Source organism: Muscardinus avellanarius (assembly GCF_963383645.1).
Source record: "Muscardinus avellanarius genome assembly, chromosome: 8".
NCBI classification, from domain to species: domain Eukaryota; kingdom Metazoa; phylum Chordata; class Mammalia; order Rodentia; family Gliridae; genus Muscardinus; species Muscardinus avellanarius.
The window spans coordinates 7,889,663-7,917,012 of NC_137794.1; the positions used below are offsets into that span (position 1 = coordinate 7,889,663).

General features: G+C 36.8%; 1 protein-coding gene across 1 annotated transcript; it reads right to left on the reverse strand.

Annotated features, from left to right (window-relative positions):
* Window positions 1-417: 417 nt before the first annotated feature.
* MMUT (methylmalonyl-CoA mutase) lies at window positions 418-27,350 on the reverse strand (the record flags this gene model as incomplete). The annotated part of the gene is made up of 12 exons (XM_080699723.1): window positions 418-546; window positions 4,192-4,359; window positions 6,300-6,447; window positions 8,548-8,679; window positions 10,567-10,682; window positions 15,428-15,543; window positions 16,974-17,085; window positions 19,273-19,521; window positions 21,751-21,922; window positions 22,713-22,870; window positions 25,404-25,771; window positions 26,966-27,350. The coding sequence occupies 12 exons, from the start codon at window positions 27,348-27,350 to the stop codon at window positions 418-420; spliced, it is 2,253 nt and encodes a 750-aa protein (XP_080555849.1).

Genomic DNA, 27,350 nt, shown 5'->3' on the forward strand with positions numbered 1-27,350 from the left:
TTTAATTCTTAAAAAGTAAGAAGATTTACAAGAAATGTTTCTAAGTCATCCTAGGATAAAGACATAGATTTAAGGATAATTTTTAAGTGAAACTGTACATACATATCTATAGCATGACAACATATTTATTTTTTTCTTCTGTAAATTTTTTGGTGCATTGCAATTATACATCCTAGCGAGGTTGCATGAGTTATAAACATACATGCATATAGCCTTGGTGTACATGCCTCCAGATCTTACCCTGACCCCTTTCCTCCAGCATGAAGATATTTTTAAAAGTCAGGTATTTCGATGTAGAGCTTTCAAGGAAAGTATATGTCAGGTGTTGGGCTTAAATTGAAGACATGGCTAAATATTCTCGTCTTTGCTCATAACTAAAAGAATAGTTTAGAAAAAAACTAAAAGTAAACCAGGATCTTATGCCGATTGCTGCTTCTTTTCCAGAGACTTCTCAATATCATCCAGCACTTGGACAGCAGCCTTGGGAATACGCGTCCCAGGACCAAACACGTTGGAAACACCAACTTCATACAGAAATTCGTAATCCTGTTGAAGAAATGGTTTAATTAATACAGAGACATTATTTCTAATTTCAAGAAACAAAAATTAACCTTCTTTTTTCTTCTTTGTTCCCAGTACCCAAAACTTTTTTCACTAGCATACGGTTAGCACATGAGGCTAAAACATTCTTCTGGGACCAGGAATGCTGCTAATAGCCAGTAGTGTCATCTTCGTTCCTCAACTCAACAAAATCGAAACACACTATGCCGATGTGTTGACTTTGGTGGGAAATTGTATGGCTACAACTAAAAGCTCCTAAGCTTAAAACCGTCATTTCCCCTCACCCAAATTTTCACTACTTGTTTTTGATTTGTGTTCCATTTATTATCATGCTATAGCTTTGAGTTGACAAGGCTATTCATTTCCTCCTGGGTGTAGTGTCTGCAGCTAGTGAATGGTGGTCCTCGGGATTTGGTTTCATGATAAAATCAGATTTTCTCTAAGTGAAGATTAGCTCAGTGTTTACATTCTGTTATTACAGCTCTGTGTTAATGTCAAACTTTGAGTGTAAAGATTCTCAGGGCACAAATACTGCCCAGGCTTTAGGCTGTTTTAACATGATAGTATTTATAAGTGTGCCATCATGTCTGGGGTCTATTTCAAGGCCTAGGCCTTCTCATCTGCGCGGGATGGTCTGGTTCGTGCTTACTGTCACAGCATTACTTTTCCAATAGCAGGCAGCCATGTCTACTCTCAAGTGATCATAACTGCATGACAAACTACATGGCCATGCTACTTATCCTTCAACTACTTTTTACTGCCTTGTAATAGTCTTATAACACTGTAATTCTGCAATGGTACATAACACATTTTATTAAACCTGTGTCCATCTAGTCTGTGAAACTCTGAGAGCTGCAACCATATCCAGTTATCTTTGCATACCCAGCACTCGACATATAAAGGTCCTCAAAACATGTCTCTGTCCTCGAGTAGGTTATAGATTTTCAGAGCTCATGAGAAAATGAGATGAAACACGTAAGAACAGTCATCTCCAAAGTGGGGAGGATCTGAATGATAGAAGCTTATCTCCTCCCTTTCCTCACCCTGTTATGTGCCATGTGTCCTGACATTTGAGTAACGGAGACTCTCAACTAGGAGAGAATCATAAACTACTGCAAAAAGGTTTTTACTCAACCAAGTCTTGTATAAAACTTATAAAATGTATCTTAGTGAGAGGTAAAATGTTAGCAATAAATGAATAAAGGATATGCGGATATTCTTTGAACTATTTTAGTTTTGCACTTGTTAGTCTGAAATTATTTTCAAGTAAGATTTATTTTAAAATATCCTCCACTTGGCTGGGCTAGAAACATTCTGCTTTATGATATAAGTGAACATAAAATTTTTGCTAAACTTGCCTAAAATACTTTGAGGTGACTAAGAGGGTTAGAAGATCTGAATGTCACGGGCCCAAAACCAACAGAGCCAATGGACCATTTGCTAAAACCTCTAAAACTGGGAGCCAAAATAAATCTTTTACTCTTTAAGTTGATTACCTCAGATATTTGTCACAGTACTGGAAAGCTGATAAACACAATATAAGCAAATAGTAAGAAAAATACATGGGCTTTGACTACTTTAGTAACAGAAGACACCCGCTGTTAACAGTGTATCATAGAAGACTCCTTAGTATTTAAACTTCCAGTGGGAAAAAATATGACAAGTAGCTAAAGATGCTCCAAAACTAATCCAAATATACTGAAAGTTAACATGATTTGCATGAAAGACACTTCTTGAAAGTCAGCTCACATGCGTAACCAGCATGTTTTCTCAATTCATATTTCAGTGGAAGTATTTTGTGCTGCCTAATTATTTTGTATCTTACATTTTAATATCATGCCTAAGAGCTTAGGAATTTCAAGTCCCAGGTAGACAGTAACAAAGACTAACAGCGCTCAGCTGGGCGCGATGGTGCACACCTATACCCCCAGCACAAAGGAGGCTGACACGCAAGGATCATTTGAGCCCACGAGCCTAGGCAACACACTGAGACCTTAATGCAAGGGGGAAAAAATAATAGCACTTTATTTTCCAAGTCATAAAATGAAGTAATGAAAATAACAGGCAAGTGTGTTAATAATAGAAGGTTTGTATTGACTATCACCTTAGGAAACTTGTTGTTGAAAAGGAAATAATATGTAGCTTGCACACTAGTCCCACATCATCACCTACTTCAAATCCTCACACCCATGTATTTTCTCACTTTATAAGAAGTATGGAAATTGACTATTTTATATTTTGAGTTGCATTGGAGGAAGAAAAAATAGTAGAGTGGAGAACACAAACACATATCACTGACAAAGTTCTACTGTAGCGGTGGGGTCTTTGCAGCACCTACAAACAGCAGCCTTACATATAGTTCTTAACACTGATTATTTTTTCCATTCTCAGTATAAAAGAAAAATGTGGTGTTATGATTTGGATAACGGAAAAGAGCTTATGTGATGGCAGTGCAACTGTATCGGAGGTAAAATTGCTGCATGAGGCTCTCGTCTCGGATGGGCTGATGACTTGAAAGCACTCACTAAGTGCTCCCTGTAGGTAGGCAGGGTACAGCTGGAGGGAGCAGGTCACTGCAGGGGAGGCCTAGGGACTATATCTGTCCCTGGTCCCCTCCTCTCTGCTTCTCGGGTGTTCTGAGTTAAGCAGCTGTCCTCCACACGGCCTCCGCTCTCGCCGCCAAGCTTTCTGCCTTGGAGCCGGCCAACTGTGGACTGAACCACTGAAACCATGAGGCAAATAAGCCTTTCCTCCTCCTCTGAGCTACTCTTGACAGGTATGTTTGGTGATAGCAACAAAAAAACCTAACGAAAATACCTGGTAGAATTACAAAATGAATTAGAAATAGGCTCTCTTCATACCATAGCAAATTATTTTACCATTCAGGGATGTAAAATGGAGATGGTGTCCCCTCACCCCTTTAATAAATTGATTGAAGTCATTGATTTTTATTTTAACTTAGCATCCATTTCTCCATTCCTAAGAAGACCCACATTTTGGTTCAACTATCTACAGCCTTCACCATTCAACCTGTAACTTTCAGGACAAGCTGCATACATGTGTCTGCATTACAGAAAACTATGCTCAGCTTAAGTAATAAAGGGGATTTACAAAACCTTGTAACTGATATGGTTCTGAGGCCCGGCCACACTTAAGGATGGCAGCATAGAAGAAATGAATTAGGCAATCCTCTACAACAGAAGCAAGCTGTCTAAAGATTCACTCCACCACTAGGAAAAGAAGTCCTCACTATACGTCTAGCTAGGATTTGATATATTTACCATTTTTCCTTATTCCGTTGGTGAGGGCTTTCTACTTTTATCCTATTCTCTTTCTATCACTGCTTATTGAATATGAGAAAAGCAGATATCTATCGTAAGTTACTGGTTTTCAAGGAAGTAGTTATAGCATCTTTATGACCTGTTAATATATATACTGAATTAAAATTAGCTCCAATAGAACATAACATCACCCACTTTTGGTTTCCATAGAATTTACTTAGTAAAATCACTAGGAAATATTTTGACTCTAAATTTACAATAAATTTATCAATTGAACTCTATATAAGGGGGCTATCATTACTCAAGGCTCCCATTGCAATACTAACAAAGCACTGTCGAAGGAAAATACCTGTGGTGGTATCACCCCTCCACACATGACCAGAATATCTGGCCGTCCAAGGGTATTAAGTTCCTTGATGAGCTCGGGTACGAGGGTTTTGTGACCAGCAGCCAGGGTGCTCACACCCACGGCGTGCACGTCGGCGTCCACAGCCTGCTGGGCCACTTCGCGGGGAGTCTAGGCAGTCAGAAAGTAGAGATAAATCATTGCTTATTCCTAGGCAACAACTAGGAGAAATCTGTTGTCAAAGTGTTACACTATTTAAGTCAATACTCCAAGATATTTTCTTTGAGAAAGAAGTGATGAATGTATCACTACCAAGCTCACTACTATACATAGGGAGGAGTAGGTAGCAGGGGGCATGCACGTTTGTTTGACTTTGAACCTCACTATGACAAACAACTACAATGCACCAATAAAAGTATACTTTAAAATCTTGATGTGATTATCATTCTGTATTTCACCATTCTCATACTGTACATACTCAAATTTGATGAAATAAATATCAATGTTATATTTATATCTGGGACTAGAACTTATTAGTCATAAATTAGACCAAAAAAATAGTTCCCCCCAAGAATCTTTACGATATGAAGTAGAATAGGAAAGCAGTATCTCTCATGATAATTTCTTCTAAGATTAGCTATTATCTTCATTACCATTTATTGAGTGCTTGCTGATCTTTGAAAGTAGTCTTCAGTTTCCAGGGCCTGATGAAAATTTTAGTTCTAACATTTACAAAGTCAGAATCAACATAAATTTTATCTTAATTTTAATTGTCATAATTAGTTGGATTATATGCATTCAAAACAAACTAGAAAATCTGCTTAACATTCTATTTTGTAACATTTTTAATATACTTTTATTGGTGCATTGTAAGTAAACATCATAATAAGGTTCAGAGTGGAAGAAACACTTGGACACAGCGCTTGGTATGTTTCTTTCCAGATCCCAACTGGCTCCCTTGACACACCAGTGAGATTGGTATTATTAATTTCATGTATGAGCACAGCATTATTTTATCTTTAACTGTTTCCTTCATTAAATCTTTTCCCCGTTCCTCCTCCCTCCCCATCTCCCCTTCTACTCTTCTACTGGCCTCCCTCCTCATTTACCTAAAGATTCTTTTTTTTCCTAATTTCTTTCTAGCTCCCACATAGGAAAGAAAACATATGACCCTTCACTTTCTGTGACTGGCTAACCACACTTAACATAATACTCTCTACTTCTATCCATTTTCCTGCAAAGAACATAATTTTGTTCTTTTTTTATGGCTGAGTAAAATCCCATTGTGTGTGTGTGTGTGTGTGTGTGTGTGTGTGTGTGTGTGTGCGCGCGCGTATGTGCGTGTGTGTATATACACACCAGTTTTGTAATCCATTCACCTGTTGATGGACACCTAGGCTGCTTCTGTAATTTGCGGTTGTGAGTTGTGCTGCTACACACACAGATATGCATGTATCCCTATAGCATTCTGGATTCAGTTCCTACTTCCCTATATCCTCAACATCATATATTATGACTTGTGTTCTTAATGACTGTGATTCTAACTGTCGTTAGGCAGAACCACAGTGTAGTTTTGATTTGCATTTCCCTGATTGATAATGATGGCTAACATTTTTTTCATATATTTATTGGCCATTTGTGTTTCTTCTTTGAGAAGTCTATTCACCTCAATTGCCCATTGTTTATTATTTATTTATTTATTTATTTATTTATTTATTTATTTATTTATTTTTGGTGGTACTGGGGTTCCTGGAAGCCCTTCTACCTCTGGACTACACTCCCAGACCTATTTTATATTTTTGAAACAGGGTCTCTTACGCCAGCGCGGCTGGCTTCGAACCTGCGCGATCCTCCTGTCTCCGCCTCCCAAGCGCGGGGATTACAAGCGTGCGCCACCACGCCTGGCCAAATTGCCCATTTTTTAACTGGGTTGGTTTTGTTCTAGTGTCAAGTTTTTGAAGTTCTTTGTATAATCTAGATATTGGTCCTCTATCAGAGGACCTGCAGGTAAGGATTTTCTCCCTTCATTACCTTGATCGATCACCATATTTCTCCTCTTTCTAACTAATTTATGTTATAGTCTTTGAGATTGCCCCAACAATTGTTCATACCTGAAAAAGAGGCCCTATGTCCACATCAAACCCAAGATCAGCAAATCCCGTAGCAATCACTTTTGCTCCTCTGTCATGGCCATCTTGTCCCATTTTTGCCACAAGAAGACGAGGTCTGCGACCTTCCCGTTCCATGAAAATCTGAACTCTAAGGAACATTTCAAATAACAAGAACGGTTAAGTATTAATTATCCAAAGTTAGTTTTTAAAAACTCTTAATTTGCCGGCACAGTGGTGCATGCCTGTAATCCCAGTACTTGGGAGGCTGAGACAGGAAAATCTCAGGTTCAAAGACAGCCTCAGCAACGTAACATAACTTTTAGTAATTGAGTGAAACCCTGTCTCAAAATAAAAAAATAGGACTAGAGGTGTAGCTCAGAGGTAAAAACCCTTGGGATCAATCTCCAGTACAACAACGAAAAGGAACTGACATCAAATTTTTATATTTATTTATTTATTTATTTATTTATTTATTTATTTATTTTTGGTGGTGGTACTGGGGTTCCTGGAAGCCCTTCTACCTCTGGGCTACACTCCCAGACCTATTTTCTGTATTTTTGAAACAGGGTCTCTTAAGCCAGCATGGCTGGCCTTGGTCCTCCTGCCTCTGCCTCCCAAGCGCAGGGATTACAAGCATGCGCCACCACGCCCGGCTGACATCAAATTTTTAGTGGGAAGCTTGTTAAGAGGGCTGATGACAGCTGGGCGTGGTGGCGCACACTTGTAATCCCAGTATTCAGGAGATTGAGACAGGAGAATCTTGGTTGGTGGTCAGCCTCAGCTACTTAGTGAGGCCCTCTGCAAGTTGGTGAGACCCTGTTTCAAAATAAAGAATAAAAAATAGGACACGGAGTATAGCTTGCAGGTCAAATGCCCCTGGGTTCCATCCCCAGACCCGCAAAAAAAAAAAAAAAAAAAAAAAAAAGAAAAGAAAAAAAAGAAAAAGGGGCTTATGACACTAATCTGCAAGAAACCAGTTTTTACCCTTGACAAACATGGTAACATTTCTGGGTCACACTGCGCCACTGCTATTTATTGTGAGTTCAGGGAAGGCGGATTTTAGTACATGCATAGTAACGAACCAGATGTTTATTTCAAGTAGAATAACTAAGATTTTATAATTATTCTAGCAATTGAACAATGTCAAGGAAACTTAAAGAAAATGTAAGTCTATCACAGAAAGCAGTTAAAATGCCTGAAGGGTAAAAAGCAGTATTATGTGAGATACACAAATACTCATTTGAAATGAGAACTCCTAAAGGAGACTATGGTCAAAATTCAAAATACAATTACTTTACCAAAACTAATATAATTTGTCTAATATTCAATTTATTAGTTAGTAGTAACATTTTACATGATCACATATAATTATAAACAATAGCATATTGTTTAATGACTAGACGTGTTCTAGGAAAGGTATCATTAGATAATTTCACCACTGTGTGCAAATGATAAAAGACACTAGGCTTTTTGATGTATAAGGTACAGCTTATTGTGCCTAGAGCCACAGTGAAGAAAACATGAAATTAAATCAAACACAAGAGGAAATGACATGACCAAGGGATACTGGAATCACAAGATGTATGACGATGCTACCTACATAGTCTGTCAGACTGTTTGATAGCAAACACTTTTCTTAGAGGTAGAAAGAGTACACTCAAAAATAATATTAACAAGTATGGTAAATCCTCAAACTGGTAACAGAGTTATTATCATTGAATATTATGTACTATACATAATTCTGTACAATATAATTTTATATTATGAGCAGCACATAGGTTACACCAGCATCACAACAAACATGTGAGCAACGCATCGTGCTGCCATATTACTAGAGCTATGGCTGTGACATCCCTAAAAGACAGTTCTTTAACTCCATTATAATCTTATGGGACCACACCACTGTACAGTGGTCCATTATTGACCAAAGCATCATCAATATTTTGTATGTTGGGATGTGATACATCATATATTTATAATTGCATATCATACATAATACATATTTAATATATATTACATGAATTATAATTTATATAGTAATTATATATCATTAATGTGCTATATAACATAAATAGTGATAAATATCTAATGTTTATTAGTTTTTCTAGAGTTATAGATGAATAGGTAAGTCGGTTCAAATATTTTCCAAGTTATATGTGTGAAAACTATACTAATCTCACAGTAGATTCAAGGGAATTGTGTTAACAGAAAAAAATACAGTTCTAGCTTAAGAAATCTCACATTTTACCTCTTGATAGCAGACGTTATCTCTTTACTCTCTCCAAATTCTTGGCGATACGCTCCACTCACCATGCGATCACTAGCTTTATGCTCACCAAATACCTTTTTCATGGCATCTGTGATTTCTCCAACTGTACATCTAAAATATTAAATAGAGGTTTCAGTAATGTCATTATTTTGAAGTAAAGAGATATATTTTGTTTACCTCAATACTCAATATAATTAAACACATTTTATTACCTCAGTAAAAATAGGCTGTTGAAGCTGGGCATGGTGGCACACACCTATAATCCCAGTACTTGGGAGATTAAGACAGGAGGATCACAGGTTTGCGGACAGCCTCAGCAAGTAGTGAGACTCTCATCAATCTAGTGAGACCCTGCTTTAAAACAAAAATATAACAGGTCGGGGATGTAGCCTGCAGGAGAATGCCTGTGGGTTCCATCCCCAGTAACACACACACACACACACACACACACACACACACACACACACACACACAAAAGATAGACTGTTGAAAAACTAATTTGTGAGTGTGTAGGGAAAGGGATACAGGGGTTTGAACTCAGTGGTGGTCTACCTTTTTATTTTTTATGTTGAAATAGAGTCTCACTATGTTAATGTACTAGCCTGTGATCCTCCTACCTCAGCCTCCTAGGTACTGGGGTTATAAGTATACACCACCAAACCCAGCTAAATACTCAATATTTTTAAGGTATTAAGAAAACAACTTTCCTACAAATACTTATGAAAAAAGAGATTCTGGATGCCTTTACGCACAATTTGTTTCTTTCTCATATTTGTCAACCAAAAGAAAAAAAAACAGTTTAAATGACCTACAAACTACAAATAGGCAAGTATCTAAAGGTTACTAAATAATTTTCCAGATAACAATACAAATTAATAAAAAGCAAGACTCCCAGTGATATTTTTAATAAGAAGTAAATCTTTCAACATGGCTTTGGCAAACAGGAAGAAAATCACTGGTACAGGGGCAGGGAAGATGGTAGTTCTGGTTGCTTCATAATTAAGAATAATTTTAAAAATGACATGACAACTTAGTGAGACCCTGTTTCAAAATAAAAACTAAATAGGACTGGGGGTGTATCTCAGAGGTAGAATCCCCCTGAGTTCAACCCCCAGTGCAACAAAAAATAATTAATAAATAAATAATTAATCAAACATCTGGGTATGTTGGCTTATGCTTGCAATCCCAGTACTTGGAAGGCTCAGAGAGAAGGATCAATGGTTCAAAGCCAGTGTCAGCAACTCAGCGAGTCTTTCAGCAACCTAGTGAGATCCTGTTTCCAAATAAGAAATATAATTGGAGCTGGGTATGGTGGTGCATGCCTGTAATTCCAGTACTTGGGAGGCTGAGACAGAAGGATTTCAGGTTTGTGCCGGTCTCAATAATTAACAAGATCCTGTTTCCAAATTTAAAAAAAAAAATTTTTTTTTAATGGGATGACAAAAATGGTTTTCCTATCAATTCTCCGGTAACTATTTCTCCTTCTCCACCAAGGGCTAACTAGTAAAACATCAAGGTGGATACATAACTTTGATAATATACCTGGGGTTGTATCAAATTTCAACCTGCAAATCAGTAAAACAGATTTATTACAACAGCTTCAAACATCCTAAGCCACAGTGAAATATACCCCATTCAAAAACAGAAATGTTGGAAATGCAGATATTTAAGAAAAACAAGAATTAAACATATTATAGTACTGGGGCTGGAACCCAGGGCCATTAGAGCTCTCAGCTCCACCCTCTTCTCCCTTTTTACTTTTTATTTTGATACAAGGTCTCCCTAGGTTGTTGAGGGTCTCACAATGATGCTGAGGCTGGCCTTGTGATCCTCTTGTCTCAGCCTCCCAAGAACTGGAAATGAAGGTATGTAGCACCATGCCCAGCTCCATTATTTTCTTTGGGGCACACAGGCTTATAGGATCAACCTTAAGTGTACTCTGAAAAGCTAAACTGGTCAACTTTTATTTTCGTATTGGAAATCTCCAAACTTGCTCACCTTGCTCGGGCTGCGTCCACGGCAAGACCCAAGATGTTCCCGTCGCCACTGGCGGCGCACTGGGTCAGGGCGTTGAGGCAGCGCTCCGCCAGGGCTTGATCCCTGCTGGCTTTGATCTTAAGGGAAGGCCAAAGAAGGTCAATGGACGTAAGCAGAGAACAAAACAGACATTGAGAGATTAGACCCTGATGCACGCTACATGGCTTTTGTTCTATAAACCGAACCTCAAAATTGAGAGAAACAAATGAAGAGAATAAAAGATAATCTTGGAAATACATCCAGTCACTTCATTCATTCATTCAGGATTTCCTAAAATAACACCCTGCCGTATAACCCTGGGAGTCAGAAAGAAGCGGCCAGTACTACTGTTTTCTCTGCCCAGAAGCTTCTTAGGCTTTTCTAGAGTAGCAAGACATTGAGAACGAGCGGGTCTTTATAAAAGTATATTATTTATGTTCAATTAAAAATTGTTAAAAGATTGTTAAAAAATAAAAAAATAAAGATGCAGGTCTGCGGATGAAAAAAAAAAGTATTCCAAAGGAACACTAAAGATTAATAGTAAGAAGGGAAAAGACAATAGATGAGAACTTAAAGAATATTTTAGGTATATTGCAAGTTCCTTCAGGTAATTGACAACATATTGGTAATAATACCTGGGTACATGCAGTGCTGTTCTTTATATTAAATAATGTTCCCAAGAGGAGACAGGAACAGAGATTGAGAAATAAAATGATGAGAAGCACGGTTAAAAACACTTCTCCCGTGTCTTCTTCGCTCTACTCAGTTCTGCCCACAGCTTGCCAAAACAAAGCTACTCAAAGCTAGGATTTTATAAGCTTTGCCACCTATGAGAATCTAAAATCCGATACTGTTCAAGATGCCACTCAAATCATATAGTACCTAAAATCAGAAGAGGAGCAGAAAATGTACACTGTGATGTGGGAAATCCCACCTCCAAGTTCTCTAATGAAAAGGGACACTTTTCCTATAGCTTTTCTTTTTTTGTAATCTAAATTTCTAATCTAAGGGGAGGCAGCGTAGTGTGCCATTTCTTGAATTGTGGGTTCTAATCTATTAGAAGGTGATGATAACGAGGTAGTGTAGTCAGTAGTGTAAAGCAATCAAAACAGAACAGGAAATGTAAGTGCATGGCACGTGGTTTGCAAAAGCGCTGTTTTGTGAAACTTTTATTTCGGTTATAATTACATGTATTTGGGCAGAGGCGTAAAATGCATTTCTTCCTAAGAGTCATGGCCAAAACAGTTGGAATGGCAGCATGTTATAGAGTGAAGAGCGTAAGTACAGGAGTCACGCTTGAGTGCAAGCTTGAACCTGGTATCTGCTAGCTGACAGGACACAGACGGTGATTAACACCTCCCCACATCGACCCTCTGCCAAACGGGATGGATGAAAAGATAATCTGGTTCTTATATGGATCGATGAGAATGGTGTGTTCGTAAAGCAACTGCCGGCACTGCACAGGCACTCAATAAATCTCAATTTTATAAGTTATTAATAAGAATAAAAAGAGCTTAGAGGTCATGGTCTTAGGAAACAAGAGCTTCTGCAAATATGATCTGTATTTACAGCCAGAATAACATTTATATGGCTTAACTATTCAACCCTTAAAACGTGTTTTTAGCAATTATGTTTTAAGACATGGGATTAGTCCTGAATTCCAATCTTTTTAACCCCAATAATAATCATTTATAAAATTTTCTAATTAAAATTGATGATAGGCCAGAATGGTGGTATACATCTATAATTCTAGTACCTAGGAGGCTGAGATAGGAGGATTGCAGATTCAAGGCCAGCCTCCACAACTTAGATTCTATTTCAAAATGAAAAATAAAATAGGACGGAGTGTTTAACTCAGAGGTAGAATGCCTTTGGGTTTGAGTCCCAGTAGCACATACACATGCAAAAATTGATGACAAGTATTATTACCTATAGTGCCAGCATTGTTCTAGTTGTGGCAATAGGGGAAAAGTCCATACTTTGATGGACTTTACATTTTATCCAGAAAGAAATCATAAGCGCATAAACAAATAAATATCCAATTTAACAGGTAAACAAGGCAGAGTAAATAAAGAAATTGTTGAAGACCAGATGTGGTGGAGTGTGCTTGTAATCCCAGTACCTGGGAGGCTGACACAGGAGGACCCCGGGTTCTCAGCCAGTGTTGGCAACCTAGTGACACCCTGTTTCAAATACAGAATAAATGATAAAACTCTAAGATGTGAAGAGTCAGTATGTTTGTTCCTGATTGATTGAGGTGAAAGTGCAAACAACATCATTGAATATCTCCCATTAATTTCAATGGAAAAAAATTAAAGATGACAGCTTTGCATTCAATTTAACCAAAGTTCAATTTTTATAGGACATTTGAACTAAGAGGGAAAAGTTGTATCTTAATCACAGTGAAAGTGCACAGAGAAATATCATTAAGAGATTTTGTTTCCTGTCTTAAAAATAGCAGTAATTACAAAGTCAGAGATTCAAAAACCTGCCAAGACTTCGCCCTCTCGGCATCTGCATTCTTATTCATGCAGTCCATAGGCGATTCTCAACGTGAGAAATAAGCCCCGAGAGAAGGTGTGGTCGCTGGCCAAAAATATTCTCCACTCTTAGATATTCTTTCATAACTATTATTCTTTTAGTAATGATTCTTTTAACTCTCCACATGAAATTGCTCCGGTGGTGAAAGATCAGGACTGTGAGAGAAACTGAGTCCGCGAAAAATAAACTTTCCGGTAAACCTTCAGCTTTGTTCAAAATGGTAAAAACCAGTTAGATGCAGTGGCAGCATTCCAGTCAGTAATTACGAATGCAGAACTCCACCCTTATCTTTGGAATCTTGGCCTTTGCACCTGGTAACAGCGATGCCCGGAGTTATAGCGACACCACCTGGTTAAAAATAGCTATGTCAAAACAAAGGACATAAAATAGATGTGTAAAGGGGAAAGAAAGAAAATATGGTGAGAATAAGAAAGCATTTTTGTATGAAGAAGAGCTTATCCTAAGATTGTCCCAAATGGGAAAGAGAATTAGGGTAATCAGAAAAGAAAAGGAAGTTGCAGAGGGTTAGTGATAGGAATATGGATTATTAAAAGAGGAATAGGCTTCTAATAAGCCTATCGTTTGAGGAAAAATGCTCAGCTGCTAGAGAAATATGTCTGACAACTAAATCTAAAGACTTCGTGTTATTTCTTGGTGTTTACCTGCTAAACTGTGTCATGAGTTTAAGTTTTCAGACAGCAGATTGTATTGCAGACAAAACCCAGCAGACATTCATCGAAATTCTCTAGATCATCATAAAGGAACACGGATTTTCTCTACGGCAACTATATGAAAGCTGGAATCTCGGACTTCGTCCCCCATTCAGCTCAAAGGAGGTTGCTAGATAGAGAAGGACATTGGACTAAGCCCTAGGAATGAAAGTTCCAAAAGGGTTAAAGAAAACTCTTAAAAACCGGACTCCTCAAGTGATTTTGGGTGTGACTTTTGTTCCTCTGGAATTAGCCAAATAAAAGCCTCTGCAGCTGCAAGGCCAAAGGGGGCTGGGTCAAGCACAAGACCCACCTGAGATAATGGGACTAATCTCAATCACAAAGACCTGTGATATCCCAGGCCTTACTTTTGTCTTGTCCAGGGTTGGTGATTTGCATGTGTATCTCTCCTTTTTACTTTGGGTGTTTTGCACTTTTTTACTAGAAATTCACTGGGAGGGGGGAATATATAAAAAATCTTGTGTCCAGAATAAAGTGTTCGATTGCACAAGAAGCATCGATCCATATCAGATTCTTTTCAAGAGCGCCGCTAATAGGATTATCTCCTAAAAGGAAAAGAATCGCTGCAGATAAGAATCTGCAGTATTTCACTCTATCCTTCCCCATCTTTACTGAGATCGACCGCAAGTGAATTCGCCCCCCATTTGGACTGAGCAAAGAAGCAAGAAGCCTGTGGCAAAAACCAAAGTGAGCCAGGCGTGGTGGCGCACGCTTGTAATCCCAGCATGCGGGAGGCTGAGACAGGAGGATCGCGGTTCAAGGCCAGCCTCAGCTACTTAGTGAGGCCCTCTGCAACTCAGTGAGACCCTGTTTCAAAATAAAGAATAAAAACCAAGACTGGAGGTGTAGCTCGTTGGTAGAATGCCCCTGGGTTCCATCCCCAGTACCGAAAAAAAAAAAAAAAGACCAAGATGGCTTCATATAACAGAAATATGTAGCAGTGAAAATTAATGTTTTATCTACTTTAGTATTTCATATAATTGTGTCATCTCAGTGGTAAACTTAAAAGAAAACTGAATCAAAATAAACATATGGATAATATTCAAAATAGAGTTCATTGTAAACTGTTGCTTACCAAAGCACTATGAAATTAGTTGAAGTAAAAATAAAATCAGAAAGTAAATCATTGTTTCATAGTAGTATCAGAAAACATGGGTGAATGGAAAGAAAGTACAGTAAGAACCCCTAGGTTCAAATACTGACTCTGAACTTTAATTTTATCTTTACTTTGAGTAACTTGCCTTTATTTTAATCTGTAAATTCTAGGAGGCATTATTATTGGAGTGTGGCTTTTAATGCTAACCTATAAGTTCACGGCATGGTTTAAAACAGATGAGTCTTCGGTGTCAACAGACCTGGGCTGAGTACTGGTTGTCCAGTTACTTACTGAATCAAATTTCTCAATTTATCTTTAGTTTCTTTATTTTTAAAATGATGGGAACTAATACTCATTTCATGTAATTGCTATAACGAGTAAACAAGATAATGTAAGAATTTATCCAATATTCAGACACAAAAAATACCTTTATAAAATAATGGTTTTAAAAAACAATAATAACAGCTATTAATACCTTATTAATTTTTTCAATCTGTGTCTTGCGCACTGAAGTATTATCAATTGCCAGGACTTCCACAGATTCTTCTTTTTCCAACTGGTACTTATTTACTCCAACAATTACTTCAGAACCTATTAATTTCCCAAAGAAAAATATACATAGATTCTATTAAAAAATGATTATCTAAAAGTAATCCTCGAATTAGCATATATTTTCCTTATAAACTTAATATTTAAGCTGGTAGCACATGCTTGTAAGCCCAGTATTTGGGAGGCTGAGAAAGAAGGATCATGGTTCAAGGACAGCCTCAGCTACTCAGTGAGGTCCTTTGCAATTCAAGTGAGACCCTGTTTCAAAATAAAGAATAAAAATAGAATGCCCCTGATTTCCATCCCCAGTACCACAAAAAATAAAATTAAGTAGTATTCTTAATACTTAATGAAACTTCAGTATGGATCACCAGATCCCAGTATAATGGGGAAATATTAGAATATTAGAAATATTAGAATCTCTGTAGGTGAGGACTTGCATTATTCTCCCAAATGACATGCTTTCTGAAAGTTCCTGGTAAGCCGCCTTCTAACACTATGAAACAAATATAACCAGAGCAGTTATTTTAAGATTTAGAAGGCAGAGAATTAATACCCACTAGCTTGTCTAATATTTTCTATTTTTGCGTTTTCATTTTGCCATTACCAGGGACTGAACTCAGGGACATTCTACCTATAAATTATACCCCCGGTCCTATTAATTTTTATTCTTTACTTTTGGAACAGGGTCTCTCTAAGTTATAGAGGACCTCACTAAGTAGCTGAGGCTGTCTCTGAATCCTCGATCCTCCTGTCTCAGCCTCCCAAGTACTAGGATTACAAGAATGCACCATGCCCAGCTTTTTCTTGTGTTTTCTTAAAGCAAATTGCCTTATAAGGAAAAAATAAAGACAAACACTTTTAAAGTTAATAAGTGAAAATTTGAAATTACAAATGCATTTCCCTTAGTGATAAAGAATGTATTTTGCCTCAAGCTACCAGATTATTACTACCAGACCTACCACCATTCCTACCCCCTGGTTATAAGCCCTCTCATTTCCATCATATCACTAAGCACAGCCTGGAATTATTCTCTTTACTTGTTAATTTTCTTTTCCACTAAAATGCAAGCACTATGGGCACATAGCATGTCTGTCCTGATCACAGATGCATGACCAGACAGAGCAAGTACCTCAGTAACTTAATAAAAAGTATTCACTGACTGAAGAAATATTCCAACATAGACACACTATCAACAGTGGTGTCCCCTAACTTCTGGCAATACATACACCCATATGTATACATATCTATATGACAGGTACACATTCACACACAAGTATATATGCTTACTGTATACATCTACACATGCAAGAATGTCAACACACGCAGATATAGATGATAGAATGAATAAACTTACTCAAATTCCATTTCCCATTATTTTTATTTTACTCACTATAGGTTATCTCCAAACAGAAATGAATGTTTCTCTTTAAGTGCTGGACTTTATATCTAAACTTTTCTACTTCTCTTACCAGAATCTATTCTAGCCTGCCTGCGGGCGGCACATTCTTCAATTCGAAGTTTAGGTAATCCCTCGGCCACAGCTTTGGCCATTCCACCCATTTCTTCAATTTCATTAATGAGCTAATAAGAAAAACATTAATAAAATTAAAAGGGAACATAAAAATTTTAAAGTACACAAAAATGTTCTGAGTGTTGTTATATAATTACTAATAATACCAATAAAGTTAAAAACCTAAATGTTAATGTTTCATACAAAAGAAATTAATAGCAAAGAAATAAATTAGAATTTGTGTATTTAAGGTAATTTTTTAAAATACAAAACTAATAAGTATATTCTGGAAAACGCAAACTAAGGATAGTATACGTTCTCTATCCTTTATTTTTAGTTGAATAAGTAAATTTTCAGAGTAATATTAGATTCTAAAAATATCCATTTCAAAATACAATTGTACTTTTGATTTGTGAAACAGAGGAGTGATGCAATTTTATCTTTAATGAAACTGGGAAATGCCTAAGTCTTCAATTACAGCCTCATATGTGAAGGCAGAAAATGGACAGTAGGACGATATATTCCTTAGTAGAAAGAAACAAGTCAAACTTGCTTTCCACTAAAGAACTCAAGAAGAAAGCATCTATATAGGAGTCTACTGAAAAGAAAGGTAAGATAAGAAGCTCATAGGGGACCACTTCCAACTATTCCTCTCATTCTGTCAAGGGAACAAAGGTTCTCTTGACAAAATGAACTATAGAGACAGTGAAGTACCACACACAAAATACAGAATAGGTTAAGGGTAAGATATCTTATTGGAATAAAGCCTGAATTCTGAATAATAAGATTACAGAGAAAACAACAGAAAATATATATTAGATAAGAAAATTCCAAAAACTATCATTAATATCCTCACAATAAGAGATTTTAATTGATGAAACAAAATAGTATGATATATAAGAGAAAATTTTTTAAAAGTGTTCTTAGAAATAAAAACATGGCATGTTAAAATACTTAAGTAGAAAGACAATGTTAATAAATCCAAGAAACGAAAAGGTCAAAGAGATGCACTACAAAACGATAATACCATCATATTATAAATATTATTTAAAGACATCCAAAATCTTATAGGAATTCTAGAAAGAGAGAAAAGAAGAAAAAAAGGAAAAGGAGGAGGAAAAAATGAAGAAGGGACAGAGAGGGAGATAAACCATAGGAAAAAATGTCAGGAAGAAATTATCAAAGAAGTAATACTAGACAATTTCCTAGCACTATGAAAATATTTTTAAAAGATATGGAAATAAAACTCACCAAAGATACAGTAAAATGCAGAAAAACATACACATACCATTATCGACACATACACACAAAATGAAGACACTGTGATGCTTTCAGACAGAAAAGCTCTGAATGAGAATACATCAAATTTCTGATCAGAAATACTGATCAAATTTCTGCTAAAAATATTCTAAAGCTAGAATTAAAAACACACCACTATTTATAATCTGGCTTATAAATTCCTGAATAGAAATAATTCCAAGGCTAGTCAAACTATTAATCAATATAAGGATGGAATGAAGACATTTACAGATAGGTAAAGTTCTAAGTAAACTTATGCCCTGACCACCATTTCTAGGAGGTTCCTATATAAAATGTCTCAAAATAACAAAAAGATATGAGATTAAGAATTCAGAATCCAGCATAAGAAGAGTGCAAAAATATTCCCAGGATAATGGCAAAGAGAAGCCAAAGGGCAGCGATGGCCAGCAGGCCTAGAGAGAAACGCATTGAAACCAGTGAGAAGGCTGGACCCTTACGAAGCAATGAGATACAATTGTATTGGCAGGGAAAAAGGCTGGAAAGAAGATGTATGAATCAGCTAAAACACTAAGCTACCACATCAGTTAACAATCATATCTAAAGTTTCATGTCTAATGTTGACCAAATTAGCAAAAACAATTTACAAATGTAATTTTAAAGTAGATGAAAATTTTAAAAATACATGAAAGATGCATGTAACTCACTCCAGGAAATGGCGGGGGGTGGGGGGGCGCACAGGTAAAAGACTAAGGATTGCTGTTCTTTCTTTTATAAGCTTCTTAATATTATTTGACTTTTTAACTCCTTGAATAAAATACTTCAATAGAAATACAAATGTACTTTTAAATTTTCAGTTTTGCAAACTATAAAATCAAACCTAATTTTCCTTTTCCTCCCATTTTTATAAATGAAAAACAAATAAATATTCATTGGTTAATCTATGAATCTTCATAAATCTGTGGATCTTGAAAGCAAAGTTGCAAAGAGGAGAAAGTGACCTTCAAGGCAGCGTCGAAGACGTCATTCGTGAGAGACTCCATCATGTATGAACCTCCCCATGGGTCGGCCACTTTGGGGATCCCGGACTCTTCCTGAATGATGATCTGCGTGTTCCTGGCGATTCGAGCGCTTTTCACAGTTGGCAAACCCAAAGCTTCATCAAAAGAATTTGTGTGCAAAGACTGAGTTCCCCCAAACACAGCTGCCATTGCTTCCACCGCAGTCCGGATAATGTTATTGTAAGGATCCTAAAACATTTGGTAAGAAATTTAAAAAAAAAAAACAAATAGCTGATAGGTACTGTAGTCTATGAAAGAACATATAATTATGCCGTAACTGATCCATACTTTTTTATTGCGGGTCTGAGGATGGAACCCAGGGGCATTTGACCTCCGAGCTACACCCCCTGCCCTATTTTTTAATTCTTTATTTTGAAACCGGGTCTCACCAAGTTGCAGAGGGCCTCACTAAGTAGCTGAGGCTGTCCGCGAACTGCGATCCTCTGGTCTCAGCCTCCCTAATGCTGGGATTACAAGCGTGAGCCACCACGCCCGGCTCAGCTGCATACTTTCTATGTCAATGTCCACATTAGCTTCAGAATATCAAACTTACACAAATTAGTAATGAAGCTGGAATTAGAACTAAGAGTCCAAGTACCTAGTCTGTGCTTAGCCACTAAGACATTGCCTCTATTAATCCTCTGAAATATCAAATAATTATTGTGTCTATTTTTATATCTTCTAAATAATGTTCATTAACTAGAGTGTATCATCTATACACTAAATAGATGAGCTTTCGCCTAATTCACCAGCTCCTAAGTCATTTTTATACTTCAAAGTATCTACCACGGCCAGGCAGAGTGGCACACACCTATAGTATCAGTACTTTGGGAGCCTGAGACAGAAGGATCACTAGTTAGAGTTCAACTTCAGCAACTTAGTGAGACCCTATCTCAAAATAAAAAATAAAAAGGACTGGGAGTAGAGTTCAGTGGTAGAGTGGCCCTGGGTTCAATCTCTAGTACTCAAATAATAAAGTATCTACCACAATGATGTGCACAAAACAGGTACTCAATGAACAATGGATCCTGATGTAAGAAATCTGGGTTCTAGTTTATTATATTCATAATCATTTGGGATGTCAATAACCTCTCTCAAATTTAGTTTCCTTAGCTTTAAAAGTAAAACAAAAAAAAAGTTATTAGTTGCTTCCAACAATCTCAAAAATCTCTCGCCATTTGTAGGCATGTGAAGTTATGTTTCATATGGAGTATTAGTTATATTCAATTTTAAATCTATAAAAGTAATGGAACTTCTGTGTGTGTGGCAGGAGTATTAGGAATTAAAACCAGGAATTAAAACCACTGCTATAACCCCAGCACTGTTGGATTCTTATTTAGAAACAGGATCTCACCAAGTTGCTGGAAGCCTCACTAAAGAGCTGAGGCCCTTTCATACACGTGATCCTCCTGCCTCAGCCTCTCAAGTACTAAGATTACAGGTGTGCACCACCATGCCCAACTCTAAAATCAATGGAACGTTAAACTTAAAAGTTATGTTTAATGTATCAAAATAATTTTATATATAAAGTAAACAAGTATAAAATAATATTAAAACCCCATTATTTTAGTGGAATAAAATTAATAATAGTAGGCTTTGAATAGTCTGTTGGCTTGCATGTGATTTATATTAAATAAAATTTATATATGTATTATCAAATTTTAATTAGGCAACTTTATGCCAAGAATACTAACTCTTGAAATCACATAGAAGAGTATTAATTAAATTCTGACTATTTTCAGCAGCCTAGTGAGACCCTATTTCAAAACAGAAATTTTAAAAATCGGGGGTATAGCTCAGAGGAAGAATGTGTCTGGGTTCAACCCCCGAATACCACAAAATTAATTAACTAATAATTAATTGTGACTATTTTTCAACTATCAAATTTTTTTTTTTTACTTTTAGAAAAGTAAAATAGCACTACATGTAAGCTAAGATTAAAATTGTTTTATATTGCTAACCACTAGATGGAGCCAGTTTTATTTCTTCAATATATATAAATGTGTATTATGCTTTGGAATATTTATGAGTTTCAAATATTAGCAGATAGGTTCTGTTTTGGGGAAAGCTGAAGCTAGTCTTGTTTCCTTCCTTCTTCCCTTCCTTCCTTCCTTCCTCCCTCCCTTCCTTTCTCCTTCCCTTCCTTCCTTCCTCCCTTCCTTCCTTCCTCCTTCCCTTCCTCCCTCCCTCCCTCCCTTCCTTCCTTCCTTTCTTTTTCTATGGTACCTGGGATGCTAGTTTCAACCTGCTATCTTCCTGCCTCAGCCTCCCATGCACTGGGATTATGGCGGTGCTGCCATCACACTTATTGCCCAGCTGACAAATAGGTTAAAAGCTAGTTCCTGATTGTGCCTTGTTGATTAGGAGAAAAGATTTATTTTATTTATTAAAACTCTCCATTTTAAATGATACACATACCTGCTCAGTAAGTGACCATCCTGATGTCTGGCAATGTGCTCTTAGAAGAAGAGACTTAGAGTTTTTAGGCTGAAACATTTTCTCTACTAAGTGAGCCCAGAGTCTTCTCCCAGCTCTCATCTTTGCTATTTCCATATAGAAGTTCATCCCGATTCCCCAGAAGAAAGACAACCTACAACGGTAATTATATCCACACTTTGCTTAAATGTAACCACATAAAACAAAATTACTTGCATCACACCCTAGAAAATCAAGGTCCATATTTTAATATAAGTAAATGAACTTACGCACTGCACATATATTTAAGTATTAGTAATCCTAACACATAAAAGCATAATAATCATTTGCTTTTGGTAAAAAAAAAATATTCACTTTGCAATTGCTTTTATTTTTTAAGTAAATAAAAATTCCTTTTCTAACAAAAATATTTGAGGAATATCCAGTCTGTAAGGCAAGAGTTGCCTATGAAAGGAACAAACTGACAGTTCTGCTTGGGTAGCAAAAAAAAAAAAAATTATATTTCATACTGGCCCATTTTTCTCCAATTTGTTCCCAACCTCACTTCTTCCTTGCTGAATTTATTCTCTCATTGCCACAATGATAAAACATAAGAAATCTAAATCTATGGTGATACTTATACTTAAAAGCTCAGTTTGCCGACATATTTTGCTGTACAGTCACAAACATGATCTAATGCATTTTCTTTCTTTTTTTTGTTTCAGGTCTGAGGTGGAATCCAGAGACATTCGACCTCTGAGCTACACACCCCCGTCCGAATTTTTTTACTCTTTATTTCGAAACAGGGTCTCACTAAGTTGAGGAGGGCCTCACTAAGTAGCTGAGGCTGTCCGCAAACTGGCCTCAGCCTCCCAAATGCTGGCATTACAAGCGTGTGCCGTGTGCCACCCCGCCCGGCTCTAAGTGCATTTTCTTAATGGGAGACAACATCAAAGCTGACTCACCTCGGTGCAAACTCATCGATTGTTAGGCCAGCTTGGAGTCCGGTTCTACAGTACTCCAATCCATCTGCTATGGTGTAGGCCAGTTCTAGGATGGCATCGGCCCCTGCTTCCTGCATATGGTAGCCACTTATTGAAATCGAATTAAATTTTGGCATGTGCTATATAAAAGAAAAATACAACAGTGAATGAAAACATAAGGTTCGATGAAGCCCATTTTCTAAAAGCAAATATTTAAAATTATGTTCGACTCAGATATACTTGATAGTTTATCAAATTTACTGAATTTGTTTAATGCTTCTAATGCTTAATTAACTCCAACTTAAACAACTGATCTAAGAACCGTTATCAAGACGGTACCTGTTTATTTTTCTAGTGGGAAAGAATGTATTCTAACCACCCTTTAGGGGGTCACTTAAAGAGCACATCTTCAATTCCAAACCGATATTCTGACCTCGTAAATGTTCATAAGACCTGATAAATTTGTTTTAATCTGCTGAAGATGTGTTTTTACTTTTATGAAGTCATCGAACATCAATATTATGCAGTGGGGAAAAATAAATGATTTGATCGTTAGTACTACATTTTGAAAAAAATAAGATAGATTGCATGACTTAAAAAATCAGAGATTTCAGTTTGATTGGCCGGGATGGTTAATGCTAAGCATATTCCAGATGTGTTCTTTCTACCACAATCACTAAGAAAGCTGCATGTCCACCATATCCCTATAATTTCAGGTTAGGTAAAGTACACAACCACCTATATCCTGCAGAGCCAAAAAAACGATCTGTCTTTAACTAAGCATAAAATAGTAAAAACAAAAGCAGAGAAATTCAGTAAAGCAGTTAAGAGCATGGGTTCTGGAGGGAGAAAGCTCAAATCTAGCTGGCACAGTAGACACCTTCTCAACTTCACTCTTCTTTGGCTTCCTGAACTACAAAAAGAGATAGATAGCTATATTGCCCTCGTGGGACTGTTTTGGAATGACATGAAATGATTTATCTCAACCGCTTACTATTATTTCAGTCTATAGCAAAAATTCAAAATAAGTTGTTATTGTTAACATATGATTTAAATATTCCATATAACTAAAATACAGTTCTAGATCTTACATTTTCAAACATTTTATTCATAACTAAACTCTTAACTGTTCATTACAAAATCAGCAAGGGGAGAGAATCATATGGAATTGAAAGATAAAACTGTGCATACCTGGAATTTACCTAGAAGAAGAAGGAAGTATATTATCCTTATGCAGAGAGGTTTATTGACAGAATTTCAAAAAACATAAAAATATCAGATGTTAGAAGGAAAATTCTGACATGTGCTATAACATGGATAAACCTTGAGGATATTACGCTAAATGAAATAAGTTAGTCACAAAAAGACATATTGTATGTCTCTACTTAAATAAAGTACCTAGCGTAGTCAAATTCACGGTTATAGAAAATAAAATAGTGGTTTCGAAGAGCTGGAAGGAGAAGAGATTGGCAATTTATTGAAGATTATTTGGAGGAAAGGGAGTCCTGGAGCTTGAACTCAGAGGGATTCTATCTCAGAGCTATGCCCTAGATTACCTCCCTTTTAAAAGCAAAGTCTCACTAAATTGTTGAGGCTGGCCTCAAACCTACAATCCTCCTGTCTCAGCCTTCCAAATACTGGGATTTTGTAGGCATGTGTCAGCACTCCTGGTTGATTTATTGTATGATAGACACAGAATTTCAGTTTTGCTAGAGGAAAGAGTTACAGAGACGGCTGGTAATTAAGGTTACACAACAATGTGGATGTACTAATACAACTAAACCGTATACTTAAGAATGGTTAAGATGGTAATTTTATGACGTGCATTTTGTCAAATTATAATTTTTTTTTCTAAACAGTAAAGCTCACAGGTCATAAAGTACTTCAAAGTAACATTATTTAATCAGACCTAAAGTTGTCATTTTTTCACTTATATGAGGATTGTTATAAAAGTGGAGGGATTGCTGCTTTATAGAGACACTGTAGGAACTTTCTTTTCCCACTTCTCTGATTGGGGAAGATGAATCTAATTCACGATTGAAAATTAGGAACCTCACAGAGGTTGCAGATGTAATTGGCATTTCTAATATAGTTTTTAACAAAATAAAACTGATATCCTGACGTCAGTGTCTTGACATCAGTGTCTAGTTTAACTATATCTGGATTCTATAGGGAAATATAAAAATATAAATTATGAGACTTCCCTGATTCTGACAATTATCAGATAATTAAATTCAAACAATAAAACATAGTATCTGTTCATGGTCCTGGTTATAACAGACTATAAAACTGGCATATTAAAAGCAAAAAACTGGCCGGGCGTGGTGGCGCATGCTTGTAATCCCAGTATTCGGGAGGCTGAGACCGGAGGATCGCGGTTCGCGGACAGCCTCAGCTACTTAGTGAGGCCCTCTGCAACTCAGTGAGACCCTGTCTCAAAATAAAGAATAAAAAATAGGGCAGAGGGTGTAGCTCGGAGGTCAAGTGCCCCTGGGCTCCATCCCCAGACCCGCAAAAAAAAAAAAAAAAAAAAGCAAAAAACTAACAATAAAACACCCTGACTTAATACTCTATTACTCAGAATTAGCTACTAAATTCAAATTAAGTTATAATGTTTTGTAAAAATCCCTACATTCAAACAACTCCCACAAAATCTATAATGGCAGAATGTACCTTGGCTGTATACTGAAAGATGTCAGCGATAATTTTCATGGACGGTTCTGGTGGGAAAATATAAGTATTTCTGACCATAAACTCCTTTAGAATATCATTTTGAATTGTCCCAGTCAGTTTTTCTTGAGGTACACCTTGTTCTTCTCCGGTTACTATAAAAGTTGCAAGAACTGGAATAACCGCTCCGTTCATGGTCATGGAAACTGACATTTTTTCTAAAGGAATTCCATCAAAGAGAATTTTGGTATCTTCCACAGTGTCAATAGCAACTCCAGCCATTCCGACATCGCCGCGAACTCGAGGGTTGTCTGAATCATAACCACGATGCGTTGCCAGATCAAAGGCGACCGATAACCCCTGCTGACCAGCTAAATACGCAAAGAAAAGTTATGTAAGATCAAGAAGTCTGGCAGCTACGTAAACTGACTTAAAACTACTGAATCGATTCGTCCTTCACTGTATATTTTTATAACATTTTTACGTTCCAATATATAAAAATGAATTTATATGACATTTCACTTTCTAAGATCATGGGTTGTTTCCAATATGCTAAAAATATACAAATTGAGTTTCAAATCTCACAATGAGAAAGAATAGAGAAAAAAAACACAATATCTCACTTACCTCATTTTTCTCTCTGAGGATTGGTTGCTTAAAATCAAGCACCAAATCATTTTTTACCTTAAGTTTTTGATTGAAATATTGCTAAAATTCATGAAAAGGTTTGTTCATATATGGTTAATGTAATTTAGCATTGGTATACTCACTCTTTCGGTCTTTATCTAACATGGCCAGAACAGGACATTTTGGTTATTCGAATATTCTGGGGGACAGAATTATGAAAGCTCCATTTTTCTTTTTGGGGTTCAGAGGACTGAATCCAGGACCCTGTACATGCTAGGCAAGTGCTCCAGCACTGAGCTACATCTGGAGACCACCTTCGAAAATTCTTAAATAACAAAGATACTCTCCACCAAACAAAAGTTCCCCCATGGTCTATAAAAGCTTAGAAATCCTCAAGTTCTGCATTTGAACAATATAACTTTGTTTTAGATCATAAAAAAGAAGGAGTAAATAAAGTTTTTCAAAGAATAAATGCCAGATTGCACTGAATATATCAGTACCGCATTATAATTTTATATTGCTTGATTTGGGCATCATTAACACTATCTCCCCTCCAATCCCTATCTCAACAATACTTAAAGCTTTTTAAAGGCAAAGCCAGTCTCTCTCTTTTTTTACAATTTCACCTCACCTAAAATTCCTCTTATAGAATGAACGTGAAGATGCACTTTCTGATTCAGCACTATATTTATTCTAATTTATATTCTATAAATATAAGCTATATTCTAATTTAGCACTGCATTCTGGCCTGTTTTATATATCTGACTCTTATCTTTCTGATCACAGAAGTTGGTAAACATCCATTTTAATAGTAGTCTTTAACCACAAAATTAAGAGATGAATATCATCTTTACAGGGATTTACCAGTCTCCCCTCAAAAAATGCCAAGATTAGGAGTTATGTCTTATCATAAATATTATCTCCCATTAAAATCTTACCCTTAATGTTGTCCTTATAGAATTTATTGCTCTCTTCTACAGTACTGAAGCCTGCATACTGGCGGATGGTCCAGGGTCTATAGGTATACATGGTGGGATATGGGCCACGTGTGAATGGCTTCACTCCTGGAAGTTCTTCAGCTAAGTCCTTGGTGTCTGCCTTGGAATATAAGGGCTTTATAGAGATTCCCTCTGGTGTGCGCCATATTAAGTCTTCTGGGTTTTTGCCTTTCAGCTGCTTTTTGGCCAGGATAGCCCATTCTGGGTGAAGGGGTTGCTGCTGGTGTAGAAGCCGTAGCAATATGCGCCTGGGGCCTGATGATTCTTTTAGCTGCTTCAAGTAATGGGGTGAAAGTAAAAAAAGCTGATTCTTAGCCCTCCACAT